Source organism: Drosophila persimilis, unplaced genomic scaffold (genome assembly GCF_003286085.1).
Source record: "Drosophila persimilis strain 14011-0111.01,24,50 unplaced genomic scaffold, DperRS2 tig00000002-arrow-pilon, whole genome shotgun sequence".
Classification (NCBI taxonomy): Eukaryota; Metazoa; Arthropoda; class Insecta; order Diptera; family Drosophilidae; genus Drosophila; species Drosophila persimilis.
This window is the reverse complement of record NW_020825289.1, coordinates 15,705,732-15,723,082: the sequence shown is the minus strand read 5'-3', so window position 1 is coordinate 15,723,082 and position 17,351 is coordinate 15,705,732. Positions and strand designations below refer to the sequence as shown.

The 17,351-nt window shown below is 46.6% G+C and overlaps 2 protein-coding genes across 3 annotated transcripts; both read right to left on the bottom strand.

The window, feature by feature from the left end:
• Positions 1–54: 54 nt before the first annotated feature.
• On the bottom strand, positions 55–13,840 carry LOC6593173 (tubulointerstitial nephritis antigen-like). Of its 2 annotated transcripts, none has more exons than XM_026986524.1 (4): positions 13,717–13,840; positions 1,896–2,112; positions 842–1,827; positions 55–776 (listed from the first exon to the last, which is right to left on the bottom strand). In XM_026986524.1, the coding sequence occupies exons 2-4, from the start codon at positions 2,065–2,067 to the stop codon at positions 633–635; spliced, it is 1,302 nt and encodes a 433-aa protein (XP_026842325.1). In that variant the 5' UTR covers positions 2,068–2,112; positions 13,717–13,840; the 3' UTR covers positions 55–632. The 2 variants fall into 2 exon arrangements, with proteins under 2 accessions (XP_026842325.1, XP_002018108.1); XM_002018072.2 differs by lacking the exon at positions 13,717–13,840 and adding an exon at positions 3,518–3,649.
• Positions 13,841–14,996: 1,156 nt separating this feature from the next.
• LOC6593175 (membrane-bound alkaline phosphatase) lies at positions 14,997–16,743 on the bottom strand. Its single transcript, XM_002018073.1, has 3 exons — positions 16,671–16,743; positions 16,268–16,614; positions 14,997–16,205 (listed from the first exon to the last, which is right to left on the bottom strand). Exons 1-3 carry the CDS (start codon positions 16,741–16,743, stop codon positions 14,997–14,999), a joined length of 1,629 nt encoding a protein of 542 aa, XP_002018109.1.
• Positions 16,744–17,351: the final 608 nt, after the last annotated feature.

Here is a 17,351-nt window from a genome sequence, read left to right as displayed (position 1 = left end):
TGTGGATCTTTGGAGATGCGAAATCGTCGAGATGGAATCAAAACTCCGCGGCGGTAAACATGTAAAGTAATTCGTTTATTAAAAATATATAAGCTGAACGAACATGTTCCATCGGGTCCTCGATCAGTTAACTTAGCTTCCATTTACAATACATGATGGGCGTGCTCGAATTCTACAGACTCTCTTTCGCTGATGCAATTCGTCCGTCAATCACATGCGCTGCTTTGGGGCAGGGGTACGTTCTTGTTGTTGTGGCAGTATCAGGGGATGGAGCGGTGGTGTTGACTGGTTAATGTGGCAGTTTCGTGTTGCATATGGATGCCCCTTACCTATCTTCGAGTCCTGTTTAGTGGGTGAGGGAACAAGTGGTTAGGGCTGGGGCTAGGTCTTGGGCGGTGGCTGGGCAGTTAACTTGTGCGTTCGCGCATCTTAAAGCTAATCATTTTAGTAACTAGGTTCTAGCATAAACTTTACAAATACAGAAGCGCCTAATTCACTTTGAGTGCCATAGCAATGGAAAATTTTTGAAGCATGAGATAAATTTGTTTTCGTTTCTGCATAGCTCGAGATTACTCGGGGTACATGTGTGCGTGCTCGACCAGAGGGTCCGGTCCGGACTCCGGAGGTGGCGTCTATGCCGACTTCACGTTGTAGTAGTTGTAGACGTAAGGCCAGGAGGCCAACACGTAGTCCTCGATGCCGCACTCGTTCGAGCCGCGCAGAATGCGGAAGTATCCCCGCTCACCCCACCAGGGACCCCAGGAGTTGGCAGCGATCTGGTCAACGAAATTAAGTCACTCGTAAAGAAGCTGTGAAGGATCATGTGTAGATGGACACTCACCCAATACTTGTCGCCGTTGTGCTCCTCACCCCAGCCGACCAGCTTGACCGAGTGGAAGCCGGTGGGAGCGCCTCGATTGGCCGCCGTCTGGCGATAGACTCCGCTCGAGTATGAGAAGAAGTCCCTGTACACGCGCATGGTGGCCTGTACGGGGCCAGAGTGGTAGATCTCCGCCATGATGTCAGACTCTTTGTTCAGGGTGTAGGCGGGGCCCACCGTGTAGAAGCTGTCCCGATCCACGTTGGCCGAGGGCCGGCAGCCGTTGGCCTTTAGAGAGCGACTGTTGTGGCGGATCTTACAGGTGTCGCGGTGCTGGGTGTACGGATAGCAGCTCTCGTCAACGACTCCTTTCTTGTGCAGATAGCGCCAGGCGGCGTCCAGGTGACCGCCCTCGCAGCCTTGCTGACGGCGCGTGCAGGACAGGATGTTCTGTGCCGACAGTTGGACAGCTTCCTTGCCCTTACTTTGAATGGCGAAGCGATCGCTGGCCACCGAGGTGGTGGACAGAACCCACGAGGAGCCGCACCAGCCCTGGTCGGGTACCTCCGAGATGTAGCTGGACCACTTTTCCACTGCATTGAAAGCGGCGGGCAGGCCCGCGGTGGGATTGGTCAGCCTGCTCATGGCCTTGACGCGGTATGTTGGCTCCTTGGTACCCAGACGCAGGCGCAGACCCTCACTGTACTTGTGGCCCCACCACTCGTCGTACTTGCGGGCGGACCAGCCCAGGTGGTAGATCGTGTTAATGCTGTGTATGATCGACTCGTCGGTCAGGCAGAGCTCCTGGTCGCACTGCACCCGACCGCCGTCAAGGCAACGGCACTCGTTGCAGTTGTCCCACGTGCTGTTGTATTTGCTGAAATAGGCGCCGTTGTGCAGGCAGGTGACCAAAGGATCCGCCTCGCCAAAGCAGAAGGAGCGGTAGTCAGGGCAGCAGTCACCGGCGTCGTCCCGGTCGCAGAACTCATCACAGTAGCACAGGGTGGCTGTGAAAAGAAGAACATTCAGCTGGCTGGCTGGGAGATGGAAGGGAAGGGATCAGATCACCACTCACTCGAGATGGGCAGCGAGCAGCCGTCGGCCCGATCCTTGCAGCATGTATTGCGCACGCCGCAGTAGGGACCCGGATAGTCCAGCTTTAGTGTGTGGTCAAAAGCGTGGGCCAGGTCCAGCAACAGGGGCAGCAGGGCCAGCAGGCCCACCACCTGGGCGCACTTGACAGTCATGTCTGAGTCCTGCACGGGAAGACGTGGGGCAGTCGACTTTCGCAGCTGAAATGGAGCGAATGGCACAGGGAACACCGTCAGTATATCTTATCGCCCAATTTGCATATATATATACATATGCATGTATATTGTATCTTGATAAGGAGCTCTGCAATTTGCCAGCAATTAGCAGTCCGATCTCTATCTCAGTTGCTATCAACGCACTAGGAATACCTGAAATTCCACGGATGTATAACGCATACGACCCGTGAAACGGACTACGGATATTAGGCAAATGAGAAACTGGAAACTCGTTTAATTAAATAATTTATCTACATCAACATATTTTGGCGAGCGGACTCCTCTTTGGGCTCCTCAATTCGCAATCATCAGACATTCACTGGGAGGGGGCCAAAGCACAGTCTGAACTGTAAACAGTTATCTTTTCTATATACATATATTCTGATGACGTCAGCTAGTTGGTACAAGTCCAATGGCATTATAAATAAGCGTTTCTTTTTTAATTTTGTTTTTTATATTTCTGTTTGTTTTGTGCTCAAATTTTGCGCACACCCAATCGAAAAATCCAAAGACAACAATGTACAATGTCTTAGAAGTGCCCCTTTTCATTTCATGCTATTATGTTTTTTCTTTGGTGATAATTCTGGAAACCCAGAAGAAGAACACACTAAACTTGTTTATCCGAGAACAGAAACAGAAACGAAACAGAACAGAACCCGAAGCCGAAGCCAAGTTTCATAAATAAATGCAAATTGCAAATAGATTTTCCTGTTTCGCCTGCGACGGTGGGGGTCTGGGGCGGATAGCCAGCCATAGCCTGGCTGAAAGCGGAGTTGTCAGCGATTTTATTGAGTGCCACCAGGTCTATTCAATTAAAAAGATTCGGGTATAAATAGCGGCTGAATCATGGGTGTCGTAGGGGCTCAAACATTTTGTCTAAGGCTCCTCTCCATCCCCACCCCCCATGGTTATTGTTCCATTCCGTCTTTTTGATGGTGGTATTATTATTTGCTGGGGTTTCGCTAATGCTGAACCCGTTTTTAATTTAGTGATAATTAATCTGAAATTTTGAGTTGATAATTAATTGCCAATTGGCCATAAAGTTGGCGTGAATAGCCAAGAATTGAATTGTCGCAGTGGGAGCTCTGACGAAATGGGTCTTTAATTAGAAACGAAAGGTTCTTGATAGCCAAAATATTTGCCAAAACTCTGACTGGACAAACAAAGCACCGTTAAGATAATAGTTCACAGTAAACTTCGTCTTCTGAAGAGAGGAGACCCTCTTCTTATATCATCTTCAATATGTATGTATTAATTCCCTGTGAGTTCACAAATATTGACTGACTGTCGTGGTCAATTTCCTGCATATCCGATTCCACATATGGCTTTACACAGCGTTTTCTGTTTGTTTGGCTAATAAATTGGGATTATTTTCCGTACTCATACTAACATTTTTTTGAAAACTCTGCACAATTTGAATAAAACTCGCACACTTTGGGGCCAATAATCGAAACCGAACAATCGTAACTGTTTTGGGTATAATTCGTATTTCCTTATCGCGTTGTTCTGACTCTGATCGCGGCTCGCTGCTGACTGATTTCAGTTAGAATTATTGGCCACCACCAAACGTAGCTGCTGCTGCTGCTGGGGCTGTTGGGGCTGCTGCTTCTGTTATTGTTGCTGCCGGCAGCGCTGCTCAGCGCTCGAGTGCTGGTCTTGCGCAAGCTGAGCTGATACAAGGTGAGGAATTCCCGCCGATCGCATTCACACACCAAAAAAGCATACTGAAATAATATATGCGACTAGCTGGGAGTGCCTCACCTTGTTTTAATACACTTTGGCCGCGTTGGCGTAGGTGGAGGCTGCGAGAGAGATGGCCCCAAAGCGAAGCACTGCGAGAGAGGGAGAGAGTGCTGTTACTGTTACTGTTAAGTTAACAGTGGACGCGTCAAGGTATTTTGGGGGGCAAAATGTTTGCCCGAATTTGGCAGCTGGCGGCACCATGAAAGCGGAGAGAGAGAGAGAGAGGGAGTGACAGGGGGAGAGGAGAGAAGGAGAGACAGTAGCCTCTGTTACTCTGTGTCGTGTGTGGGTGTGTGCTTAGTATTCCCCTCGCTGCTGGCCACGGATATGATATGCCAACCCACCTATAAGGTCAGAGATCATTAGAGCCAAACGTACATATGTGCAAATTCCTTAGCTAATTATTGTGCGCAGTTGGTTTTCGCCTGTTTGTTCACTTCGCTTGGCTTGCTGTTATCTAGTCCCGAAATTGATAAGACTCGTGCTAATTGGATGCAATTCGGGTTCAAGGCCGTCAAAAAATAAATCGAATTAAATCGATTTTGTCAGTTGGTGTGAAATTGATACACTATACTGTCAACCACTTAGAGCCAGCTGCACTGATTTACATATAGATATGATATCTCTGGCCCATTTGCTGGGTATGTGATCATCGCTAATCTGTCTGCCATTTCACTGGCTTCTGCTTTTCGCATTACACTCATCCAGAGATTCGCAATTGCGAATTTCAAACGCCCCCAGCACAATTCCCTTCGGTTAGCCGAGTTTCCTCATCGATTGGCGATTATCCATTGGGGGCGGCTATCGCTCATGACGCCGCTGAAAGCGATACGAAGCGAAACAAACAATGCAATACCGTCAGAAGCTATTTGTTTACCGATGAGCCCTCGACTCGGAGTGTCTGAATGAATACGAATACGGTGAATGAATCGCCGGAGAATCCGAGTTTCACCAAAGAATTCCAAATGCCAACAGGAAGTTAAATTCCCAAGTGTCACCCCCCATTGACCGTGAGTCATAATCGAAAATTATTTGCTTTTAATATCGAGAATAATAGAGATGGAGTGAATCACGTCGTTGATCCAGAGTTCGCCGGATAAGCAAGCCCTACAAGAAATAGGCCAAAAAAATTAGCTGAGATAATTAAAAAGCAAAGACTGAATGGCCCGCCTCTGAATGGGGGAACAAATCAGACTACAATGTGTGAAATAAAGCTATCAGCCGACATTAAGTCGCTCTGTCGCCTCGAAACATGATTTGCATGACATTAAACTCCGGTTTTATGAGCGATTTCTGTCCGGCCCCAGCCGAATTACGATCTCTTGCCGAATGCGGACAAAGGCCTAATGCCAGCCAGGGAGAGATTGATATTGATGGAAACCACGTCGAGTAAATGCCCCGAAAGCAGGAGAGTCATGTTTTCTATTAAGTAATTCCCCTTTCTCCACGCTAAACTTGTCTTATCTTATTTATTTATTTATTCCGGAATGGATGAGATAGGACGTTAGAGGTGATTATCTCAGGTTCATTGCAATTGGATGACTAATCGAATCCATGAATATTCGTTCGACACACATACTCGAACGCATACTGATTTTCGGTATTAATTGTTGACACGACAACTACGATGTACGAGTGATGTGACGATGTGACGAGACCCATTCCATTTGGATTGCAATACAATTGAACGTGACACGTTGATCGCAATCTGTTCCATGAGTTCGTCGTTCAATGAAGTCATTAAGGCGTCAGTTGATGAAGTGAATGAGATGCCTGGCTTATCATCGCCGATGCCTGACATTAACTGGCCAATCAATTAGCGGACATTTATACATAATTATGCCACTATTTAATTGCCTCCCTGATTAGCATTATGTGTGCTGTACTGTTTGTGTTTGTGGCCAAAAGCGTTTTATTGGTATTCTGGCCGTACGCACTGGCATTCCGAAGTATTTAAGTCATGCGCCACAATACGTATAAATCGGCCAGTCAGTACCGCAGCAAACACTCCGATCCGGAAGGCAGAGCAGACCAAGCCCCAGTCGCATCGGGGCAGGGACACTGGGCGCACGAAAGTAGTTCAAGCACAGACCCAAACCAATGTAGCTTCCTTATCACAGATGTTATCAACCGATTTTACATTGTTCAATTTTTGGGACAGATTCATTGTTTCGTCACACCACACCCCTGCTGATAACTGGTGGAGGTGTGGGCCTCATTGTATGGGGTTGGTGGAGGGGAGCGATTTAGGGAACTTGGAAAGTTTTCGCATAAACCGCTAGACTACCCAATGAATGCCAGTTTATTGTCTATGAAGTTGCGAATGGAATATCAATCAAGTCCCCGTCATCGAACGGCAATCTTCGGATTCGGAATAAACAGGCAAATTTTCGTTTTATCGGATTTCGTTAGGCCCATCCGTCGGGAATCATAATTTACCAAAAATTAATATCGTTCGTCGTTTCCGAATCGAATTAATTTCATGGTAAACAGAACCGAAATTACGCTCCTACATTTCATTGGGATTTTGCAAGGCAATATTTCCTGTGGATAATTATTAAAAAAGTTTATTTATTTGCTTGATTCTTTTAACGTATTTGTCTTTGTTTAAACGCGAATGCAAATGGGGATCTTGAACTTGCTGATTAAACCATTACGGAATTATAAACAAGAACCCATTTCATTCGTCTCCTTGATTGTCGGGGTCCCTCCATCTCCACTAACTAAATTGGTAACCTTGTGCTTGTTGATTGGATGCACTTTTCGGCATTTTTCCTGAGAATTCCACTTGGCATTGATAGAAAATTTTCACTATTACACGGAAATTTCGTTTAGGTATGCGAAATATTTCTCGCGGCCCAATTCCCCTGGCATTTAGGATCTGCGAGTGCAGACAATCGTGAACTTTGGCTGGGCGTTGAATCAATGTGTTTTCAAGGTTGAGGCTCCTCCATTTGGCACGCCATATACGCATCGGCTGTGGGTTCTAAGGGGGATGATGCGGTTGGTGCTGGTCAGGTTATGACGAAATCGAATTGGCTCGTCACTCCCTGATTGACTGACTGACTGACTGACTGACTGACCGATCGACTGACTGGAAGTGTGACCACAAACCCAATTGAATTAATTTCAGCTTGTAATTTGGACAATTTTGTGAGAGTCGGCAGCCACAAACAAGACAAAAACATGCTTGTATGAAGAAGGGTAGCTGAGCGGGTCAGCGGGCAATAAAGAAGTTTTTTGTTGTTTTTTTTTGGCATATTTGTGTTTAATATTTCAAATTGTCGATTCGTTTCAATTACACTTCAATTGTGTTGGACTTCAAGTGCAAGGCGCTTCGTCTCTTCTTTCTGTTTGGCTATATGCAATTGAAATACTTGAGCTTTTTGTACGATTGTCTGACATTGAAAGCGAATTATTTTATTAATTTTAATATCAAAAGAAAAAAATGTATACACATACGTTGATGTGCGAAGACAGAGGTGTCGGTGTCGGACTGCCGATTCGCTCACAGCATTTTATTTATGCGAGTGCAGACAAAGTGCTTGGAATTTGACAGTTTGACAATTGGTTTATTATTGCCGGCTGCTTGAGAGCCAATTTATTGATCAGTTTCGGTTTCTGTTTCTGTTCCGGGTGTAGCCCCAGCCACAGCCACAGCCACAGTCACAGCCCCAGCATCAAGCCAAACCCACCTCACTTTTCCTCTACTATCCTACCACACCCCATCTGATGGACAATTTATTTCCCATTTCTATTGTTTACAATTACAATTTACGACTCGAGGTTTTTAAATCATACCCTGATTCTGATTTTTATTCGGCTAGACGCGTATCAACTAATCGCATAGATTAGCCGATCGAACCAGCAATTAGTCTATTTTTATCAGCTTATTCCAGCTGGTAATTTTAAAGCGTTAGCAAACAATTCCGGCCCACGTCATTGTTTAATGGCCTGGCATTTGGCTACGGAATATTCACGGCTAACTCAAGGATATTTATGTACATTTCTGATAATCGGGCGCCAAGCACAGGCAGAGCAGGCATAATTCACACCATATTCTCACGGACCATTTAGCTGGAAATTCGAAATATGCTGGCCAGCACTTGATTTTTTCTTAGCCCTAAACGGAAGGCACTTAGTCAGCCATTCCAGACCTGGGCAATAGTAATTTAGTTAATGGTGAATCCCCTAATTAGCATTAGGCTAAGCAGAATGGAATATCATTTTGGCTGGTTGAGCATTTCGAGGACATGCCTGCTCTGACAGCAGTCGTGCCCCTTGGTGGCACTTGCTAATAAAGACGCAAGTGCTGGGATCGCTGGGATCATTTGCGCATCGCTTGAAAATACAGACGTAGTACTTATGTATTTGGCAGAAAAACATTTCCCTGTTTATGCCATAATATGTTTATTAAGAATTGTAAGCCAAATAAAGACAGTGGCAATGGATATTCCGATATTTCGGCTGTTGCTTACGTATTTTCATTGTTCTCCAGCTCTTCGATGGATGCGATGGCACAAGAAGATACAATACACAAAATGAAATTGTTTTTCTTTGGCTCTGCTCTGCCCATTGTTGTTGATAATTAATAATTCGCTCATCGAACAAATTTCGCGGCGCTTAAGGGGAAGGGGGATGGGAGGGAATAGGGGCAATGTGTAAGCGTCTATATTTAGCTGCAGTAGTCGTCGTCATGCTATTAGCGGTGCAGGTTTCTACCCCACCTCGACAGGTACAGATGTATACTTCACCAGCCAGTCCCAAACATTGCACTCGAACGCCCTCGCGGGAATAAGTTGTTGTATTTTTTCGGCATGTGTGCAGTTAGAAGTAATTATTGTACTTGACAGATAGATAGCTCTCCTCTGAACAGTCCGAGTCAAGAGCCACCAAATTAGGCGGGCTGCCAATCAATCATTCACCATTCATCAAGCCAAAACGTGAATCCACACACTCAGAACTCCAGTTTGACATGCATTATATAAGAAGAATAGCGAGATCAGATGTTTTCAAGGCTGTTCCACAAGTCGTAACATATTTGTTGGGAGAACAAGGCCCTCAAGCATAGTATTGCGAGACCTGGCCCAATCCTCACTTCTCGCAGCGATTCACCGCCGACAAGGCATTCCTCAAGCTTTCGCTGCTATAACCGTTTGGGAATCATAATGCACGATAGCGCAGCGAAATTCGCCCCCGAGAACTGCTAGGCGCTCTTCCGTTCCGTACTGTTCCGTTCTGTTCTGCTGAGTGGTCGCGTTTTTATGGAATTTTCTTGCTGTTGATTTATGTGGCTGTTTGGGGCCCTTTGTTTATAGTCGCCGTCTTGTTTGCGTATTTAATTTTCGCTTTTGTCGCTGTGGTAGCACTCAACTTAAATGCCTCCCCATCAAAGTCGCTCCTAAACTGTTGCAGCGAAACGGAACAGAAATAAACACAGAACGAGACCATAAAATGGGCCTGACTTTGTATCAATCTGTCGATAATAGTTTTCGGATCATATAATCCCCATACATCCATATATAGTAATTATGGTCCGGCGCAGTTCCGAAAACATCTGCAGAACTGTATTTATTATTAATTGCATTGCATGTGCTTGTGCTTGTGCTTGTGACAAATGCTTTAATTATATTCAGAGTAAATGCTTTCGATACGGTTTGGCCCATTTTTAAACGCCTACGGTCTCTTGGGCATCGACCGGGCCAGTGGGACAAGTCTGGTATCTGCCATCTAGGCAGCCCGCCCTGCCCCCGGGCCGGCTACGGCTTCGGCTCGTTGTGAGACACTCGTACTTACAGCTGAATCTGAATCGGAATCTGCGTCTCGATCTGAATGTTATACAAGCACTTGTCTGTCTGGAGCACAGCCGGCATATGGAGCGGCGTTGGTGTGTCGTTCGGGAACTTATAAATAGCAAACTTTGGTTCTGAATGTCTGATTTTGGGCTGTGATTCGCATGACGAACTATTTCTTGGCACTTTCTTCGGTACGGTACGTCCATCAACCGAAAAAGGTAGCAAATTATGGCCCAGAGCGAAAGGGGAATTCTTTTGGGCTACACAAAGCTCATTAAATTACGGCTCAATATTTCTGAAAATGTATTCCCGTTTTTATTATTATTGTTTTGCAATGGCAAATATCATGTGCTACTCGTAGATCAACAAACCAAAAGCTAACAAAATGTTTCCGAATCTGCCAAATGTTCGCCAGAAATGCCGTATATTTGAAGAAATTACTTTTACTTTTTGCCAGATGCACTGATATATAAATTTAGAAAGGTTTCCATCTGACTGTTCACCTAGATGGCCTAGACCTAGCGTGCATCCCCTAAAACCAGCCGGTGCTACCCATAGAAAACTCTCCCAAACACTCAGAGAAAAGATTTCTTGATATTTTTCGTGGGATCATTTCGGCCCGAAAGTCATTGTCAATGCCAAATGCGAATCATTTGGCGTGCGATAGATACAAATGTGTTTGGGCCTGTGCCTGTGGCAGTGACTGTTGATTCGTGGATACGATTTAATTGCGGCCTCATCCAATGTCAGTGACACTCGTAGTCCGTGTCAACGTCTGCACGGCATGACAAGGCATTCGCTCATCGGTGTTAATGTGTATTGTATTGCCCCGAAATAGAAAAAAATGGATATTTTCAGTTGATTCATTCCGATGCTATTCAGATACAAATGTACATACATGCTCGGATATAGATATGACGCGCCCCCAATGACTACCTCTTTGGGGGTAGAGCTTCGGCAGAGCCCAACAATGTCGCCGCAATTGTTCTTTAGTTCATTTTTATTCCATTATTTTGCGCAGTTAGCCCGAAAAGTTTGTGTCATGTGAATGGTTGATATGTCATCATAAATTAATTGTTCAGAAAGCCCAAATTGGGGGAATATTTGCTCAAACAATATTTACATGAAAACTGAGTTGAGTACTTAAGCGGAAAGTATCTCATGGCTTGGCTAGCCTTTGCTTGTCGCTCTTATCGCGCTGACAGGCAGAGTGGCGGACAAACAAGTCCCACCCCATTTGGCCTATTCATTCATGAACTTGTATGGCTTTAATCAGACTATCTATCGATCGATCTATCTATTTGACCGACTGGGGGCTTCACCTGCTGCAAGTTCAATTAGCATTCGTTGCATAATTAAAGTGACAACAGAGTCGCCCTCCGATCGCGGCTTGCTAGGGGGCTAGGGCGCACATTTACCGCTTGGTGAGGTGCGAACTGCTAATGTGCCAGAAATGTCGGGACAATGCCCAATCCGGTAGAGTGAGAAAAGCAAACACCGCGGGCAAACAGCGCCAAGAGTGCTGTGACGTCAGTGGGATTCGCACTGTCAATGGAGCGGAGCGGAGCGGAGTAGAGCGGCTCGGATAATCAGTGGTGACGTCATTTGTCAACGCGTTGCTGACAGCCGCCGGATTGCTAAGTGCATTTAGCATTTAGCGCCATTGAGCCGGAGATTGGACGGGCTCTGATTGAATGGAACTCAATAAATCAACTTTGAATGCATCCAAGGAAGATCGTGTTTCACAGAGATACATTCCATCACTGGAGAAAGGTCAGAGTGTATTGGCATGGGTGTGTTGCGGACAGTGGCCCCCCACACCCCCGTCGATTCACAGTCGCGATTGTAATAATTTTGATCGCAATAATAATTTTGAATCAATCACGAAAATATGCTAAGCTCGAGCTAGCAATTCCATGAGCGTGTCAGTTGCGAATAAATAAATAAATGTGCATTTAACATATTTTTCCACTACACTCGACTCGTACTCAATCGTGGCAAATAACCTTAAATGCCGAGAGATCTCGCCTAACAGTGCGTATGAGCCATATTTCAAAACGATGACGGAGCAGTCCGCGGGGTGACGACTGTCTGAGGACGGAGTGTAAACTGCTTGTGATGCAATTTACATTTTAATTGCCGCATATTGAGTATCGTTTCAGAGAACACAATCCATTTAAATGGCGCTGTGCCTAATGACAACGTCACGTTCCCCGCCACAGTGGCCACTCTATGCTAAAGGCTTAAGGCTAAAGGCAGCTTATTGATCTGGCGCTGAACTTTCTGTGGCAAGCTGATTATGTAAATTCTCCAAAAGCTATTGTTGAATTTGATCAAAATTTATCAGGTTGGGGGAGTGGGAGAAGATCTACACCAGTCGTAAAATCTTTGGGAATTATGTTAATGCTAATTAGATAACCTGAGACGCCGCGACACAACAATCGAAAGTTTGGCAAAGGCTTCACAAAGTGTACAGTTTTGTGTAGGAACTTAAGAGGTTTAACTTGAGAGAAACTGGGCTTTAACGTGCTCCACAGCTGTCCAATGACCCGCCAACCCCACAAAGATAGACGCCAGTCCCATCCCCGCTTAGAGACATGGATATGACATCACCTGGACAAGACCAGTAGCCACCATGCCACGCTCATTCACTCACTCACTCACCTTCGTGAGGTGAGTGTGTGTGTGTGTGTGTGTGTGTGTGTGTTTGTCTGCCTGTTTGCCAGGGGGAGGGCAAGGCAAGTGCCGGAACTGGATCGGCCCGAGCGCTGATTGCGTGTTTTTGTCGAACAAAGAAGAAAAACTAACCAAATTTATGGGATTAATGGATGCAAAGATACTCTCTGCCTGCCATCGGTGTTGTGTTACAGATTGCTTGACTAACGCTTAAGAGTCGTGACTGCTCTTCCTGCTCGGTCGAATTCTGGTTAACCTTAGGAACAAGATGGGCTACACATTTACATAAGAGTATTCATAACCGATCAACATGATATGCGCAGCTATATCATATACATTTCTTGGATGGAGAGCGCATTTAAAAGTTCGCATCAAATCCCATTGGTATCCGCATCATCAGCACTCGTTCAAGTTCACGGTCAACGGATCAAAATAAACATAAACTCAAAGCACATGTGCATTGCGCAGATAGGGAAGGCGAAAGAATTTCAGCTACACGTCGAACACAAGCCGCTATCTTCCAGCTGCCTATTTACATAGCAAACAATTGAACCGAGATACAAACACCGCCAGATATACATAGCCATCTCTGCCTCCTCCGAGTAGTGGCCCCCCCGTTCCCGCCCGATGATGGATTCGCACTCGTGGCTGCTTTTTGGGTGAAATGCATCGTGTTGGCTGGGATTTGGCATGCCGTGACTTGGCTCCGCTTGGAAATCTCCCCGTATCGGGGTGAAGGCATCTGCACCCACGAAATGCCATCAGCACTTTGGCAGCCTGGATCTTTGCTTCACTTTAAAGTAGCACAGCGATGGATAGTAACTTTCTAGTGCGTCCTATGAAAAATGCAAGTTTTCCTCAGATTGCAGATAAATGCCTAACCGCATTACCAAAGAGTTTTAAGGAGAGAGAAAATCTACAGAAGAAGCGAAAGGAATTTGGTTAGCTGCATTAGGAATAAGCTGGGGATTCACTTTGACAGCGCTTTATCTACCATAAAGTTTGTTTTACTTCAACAGGAACCCACAGAGAAGGGAGGCATTCGTTTCAGTCATAAAGTGTTAAGCTAATTACTCGACTCTTGCATTTTTAACGCCACCAATTGGGGGCTTACTGTTTGCTTGTTCGGGGCGTCTGATAAACTAGCAAGTGGGAACTGGATATCTGTCAAGCAAATTCCTATCTTAGCGCCTCACCTTTTCATCACTGACTGACTGTAATAGGCATCTTTTTGCGGGAAAACCGCAGAGCCAAGATATCGGTTTCCCGCATTCAATTACAATTACTATGCTCAACACTCGTGCTCTAGATCAGATCGGATCAGATCAGAACAGGCCGAATCTAGATCCATCCATTGATTATTGACCATTCTCACCTGTCACCGACAATTGCGCCACCGAATGAAACTTCAATTAGCTGGAAGCAGCACTAGTTCAGCTCAGATACACACACTCACAGTCTCTGACTGTCACTGAGAGATACAAAACTGCAGTCAGGAAAAATTAGCATTAGCACAGAAATGTTAAGGCCCAAGCCGCACGCGCGATTGCTGTCGCGACAGATTTGGGAATCGGACTGAGACTGAGACTCTGAGCCGACTGAGCCGACCGATCCGACCGAGAGTGAACGGGGGACAACAGCTAGTGGAGAAACGACGGCGATGGCGACGGCAACGGCCACAGCGACTACTACTCCGACAGCCGACCGGAGATATCCGATTGCCACGAACTTCGGACGGCTTCCACTTTCCGCTGAGCCAGCGAAATGTTTAACAGACACATTTTTGCAGCGTTTCGGGCAAACTTCCAATAAAGAACCCACCGAAAAAACAGGGCCAGCAACGAGGACAAGGCACGAGACTGTGAACCAGACTCCAACTCAATCGATTTGGATGCTAATGAGGGAGCGAGAGCACGCCGCAAAGCAAGGACACTGCCTTGGCAAAACGATCCTTAATTGCAATGGCTGAGAGAAAAATTAACTTTAATTGTCTGACTCTGTGTTTGTCTCTGTCGCGCCTCATTTCATGTCAAGCGCATTCGAATGAATTCTGTTTGCATGAATGAATAAATACTCGTAAAGAAACACACAATTACAAGTCAAAGTCAGCGAGAGAGAAGGAGCTGCTCCGAATGCGCGTGGGTGCCTCTACAGATAGATCTACGGAGATCCCCATCTGGCGGCAATGCCAATGCTTGAACCTGACATTCAACGCGAATATGTATATTTGTTCTTCTCCTCCTCGCGGCAAGTGACAGCACTCCAATCGATGCGATCGCACGACTCGTGCTCAAGACAAATTGTATCTGTAAATGCGTCTGTGCTGATGCGTTTTTAATTAAAGTCAATTTTTCTTCGACCATTTGCATTGGCAGGCAGACAGTCTGGGACTTGGCCAGTCACTGGGACTGCACTGGGATAAATGCAATAAATAAAACGAGTAAAGTCAATTTAATTACTGATTTCAATCGAACTGCAAACAAAAGAATCCCAATAATCAAAGCGGCTACTTTGAGACACAAACTTTCCTCGGAAATAAGAAGAAACGCCAGGGAGAAGGCTAGATCTTCAAGCCTTGATTAAATGGGCCTCAAGCTTAAGATACAAGTGTACTTTTGAAAAACGCACTTTATTATATTATATAAATCTCAATAATTAGTTATCATTGTCGCAAAGAGTGGGGCCATCGCCAATGCAGGAGGCATAGGCCATCAGGTGAGGAATGGTGCTTTGCTGCATGACACCGCTGAAGAGATGGCTCTGGGGCCCGGTGGCAAAGATGCCCACATCCTCGCCAGCATGAACGCCAATGTAACCCTTGATGTAACTGGGTGCCAAGAAGCCTGGCTGGTCGATCTTATCGGTCAGGTCGATGCGGTTGCCATGCTCGTCCAGGTACTGCTCCAAGCCCACCGCATAGTTGAGTGTGGCATACTTTACGCCATTTACATCGGTGTCGTGCTGGTTGAGACCAAGGATGGGAGTACCACGACCAGGATAGCCGGCGATGGTGAGGGGATGGGCATGGTCGGAAGTGACCACGATCAGTGTCTCGTCGGGATTGGTCATGTCGATTGCCTCGTCCACGGCGTTGGACAGCTCCAGAGTCTCGTCCAGGGCGTAGACGGGCACGTTGTAGTGGTTTCCATAGTCAATGAGTCCACCCTCGACAAACAGGAAGTAGCCCTTGACGTTCTTGCTGACCACCTCGATGGCCTTGCGCGTCATTTCCGCAAGGGTGGGCTGCGTGGCTGCATCGGCCATCTTGTGGAAATTCATAACTCCCGAGCCGAAGGTTCCAATGAGGTTGGTGATGCCTGAGGCATTCACTCTAAGCAGCTGGTCGCGATTGTAGGCCAGGACGCCGCCGGGATGGAGGGACTGCCATTTTGAGAGAAGATTCACTCCGTCCGACCGTTCGCCCTGCTTGTTAAAGGGATCCGTGATCGTTTTGGGCAGGAATTTTCCGATCCCTCCGCCCAGCATCACGTCGAAGTTCTTGCCCGGATCCTTGGTGATCAACTGCGTGGCGATATCCGTACAGGTGGCCGGATCGTTCAAGCCCTCGCCATAGGTAATGATGTCCGTGTCGGCTTCGAAAAAGCGATTTGTGCTGTGGGCATAAGCGCCCGAGGGACTGGCGTGGGTCAGGGTGGTGGTGGTCACAATGCCGCTTCCCTTTCCGGCCGCCTGGGCCCAGGCGGCAATGGAACTAATCTGATTGGCTGGATCCTCGCTGCCGCTGCAGTTGTTAAAGTTAACGGCTGAGGTGACGCCCAGAGCCACTATATTGGTCTTGACTCCGCACAAGTAAGCGGTGGCCGTGCAGGCGGAGTCTGGAACCTGGGCGTTGGAGCAGTACGTCTACGAGAAGGAAGATTACCTCAGTAAGAACATTGCACATCACTGAGTTCCCCAGTACTCACCCTGCTTAAGCCGGAGTGGGGGAACTTCTCAAAGCTGAGGGAGTCCTCCTCGCCGGGATTACCCTTAAGTTGACCCTTGTGTATGCGAGCAGCAGCCACCGTGGACAGGGACATGCCGTCTCCCAGGAACATGATCACATTCTTGGCCTTGCGTTTGTCTACCTGTGGCAGCTCCAGACGTTTGGCAATCTCTTCGTGGGCGAGGTCGTACCAGAACTGAGCGTTCTTCTCCTCCTCCGGTCCGGTCTTGCCCTTGGCCAGGCCATTGGGATCCATGAAGGTCTCTCGGGTTTTCCCAGTGTTTGATGCACTGCCCAACAGCTGCTCCTGGTTGTGGATCTCGGACACTGCAACGGAGATTCGTCTTCAGCACTTGCCCCACTCTGACACCTCCTTTACTTACTGTCTATGGAGAGAGCCCAGGACGTGGCCACTAGGCTACTCAGCACCAGCAGGACTTTGATGAATATTTTCATTCTAGGCAGATGATGGCTATCGCTTCGACAAAGTAATTGGACTATACATGTTGTGTGCCAGCAGACCTATATATTCGGGCAGACAGCCAGGTCTCTTCCTTATCGGGTCTGCCATATCTTCATCACATAATCCAAAAGTCTGCAGATCTCAAGCAAATTCCCCTTTTATGAGACGGTCTTTTCTTAATTCTTGTAGACTTGGGTGTTTATGGTTATGGGGGAGCTTAGAAGGTCTGTTCGGATGTCTTCGCTACCAGTCCGAGTATCTGTGGACCAATCGTGTGTAGGAGATAAATGAGCTAAATTCGGGTCGAGTCGCTCGGCATTAAAATATTAATAAGGGGGGCCCGTACCACAGAACCCAAGGTGAGCTACCACAGGTGGTAAAGAAATTTGCACGCATACATTACTATGACAATTATACCCATCTCAAGATAAGTCTAATCAAAGAGCTATGTATGAGAAACAAAGATGTACACGTCCATCTCGAAGGATCCGTCATCTTTATAGAACGAAAAATTTGATCTTAAGCTATCCATGCAGTATGTATCTATTAACACCCAAAAGAAAAAAAGCGAAGAATCATAGATCGGACCATTCTTATAGTC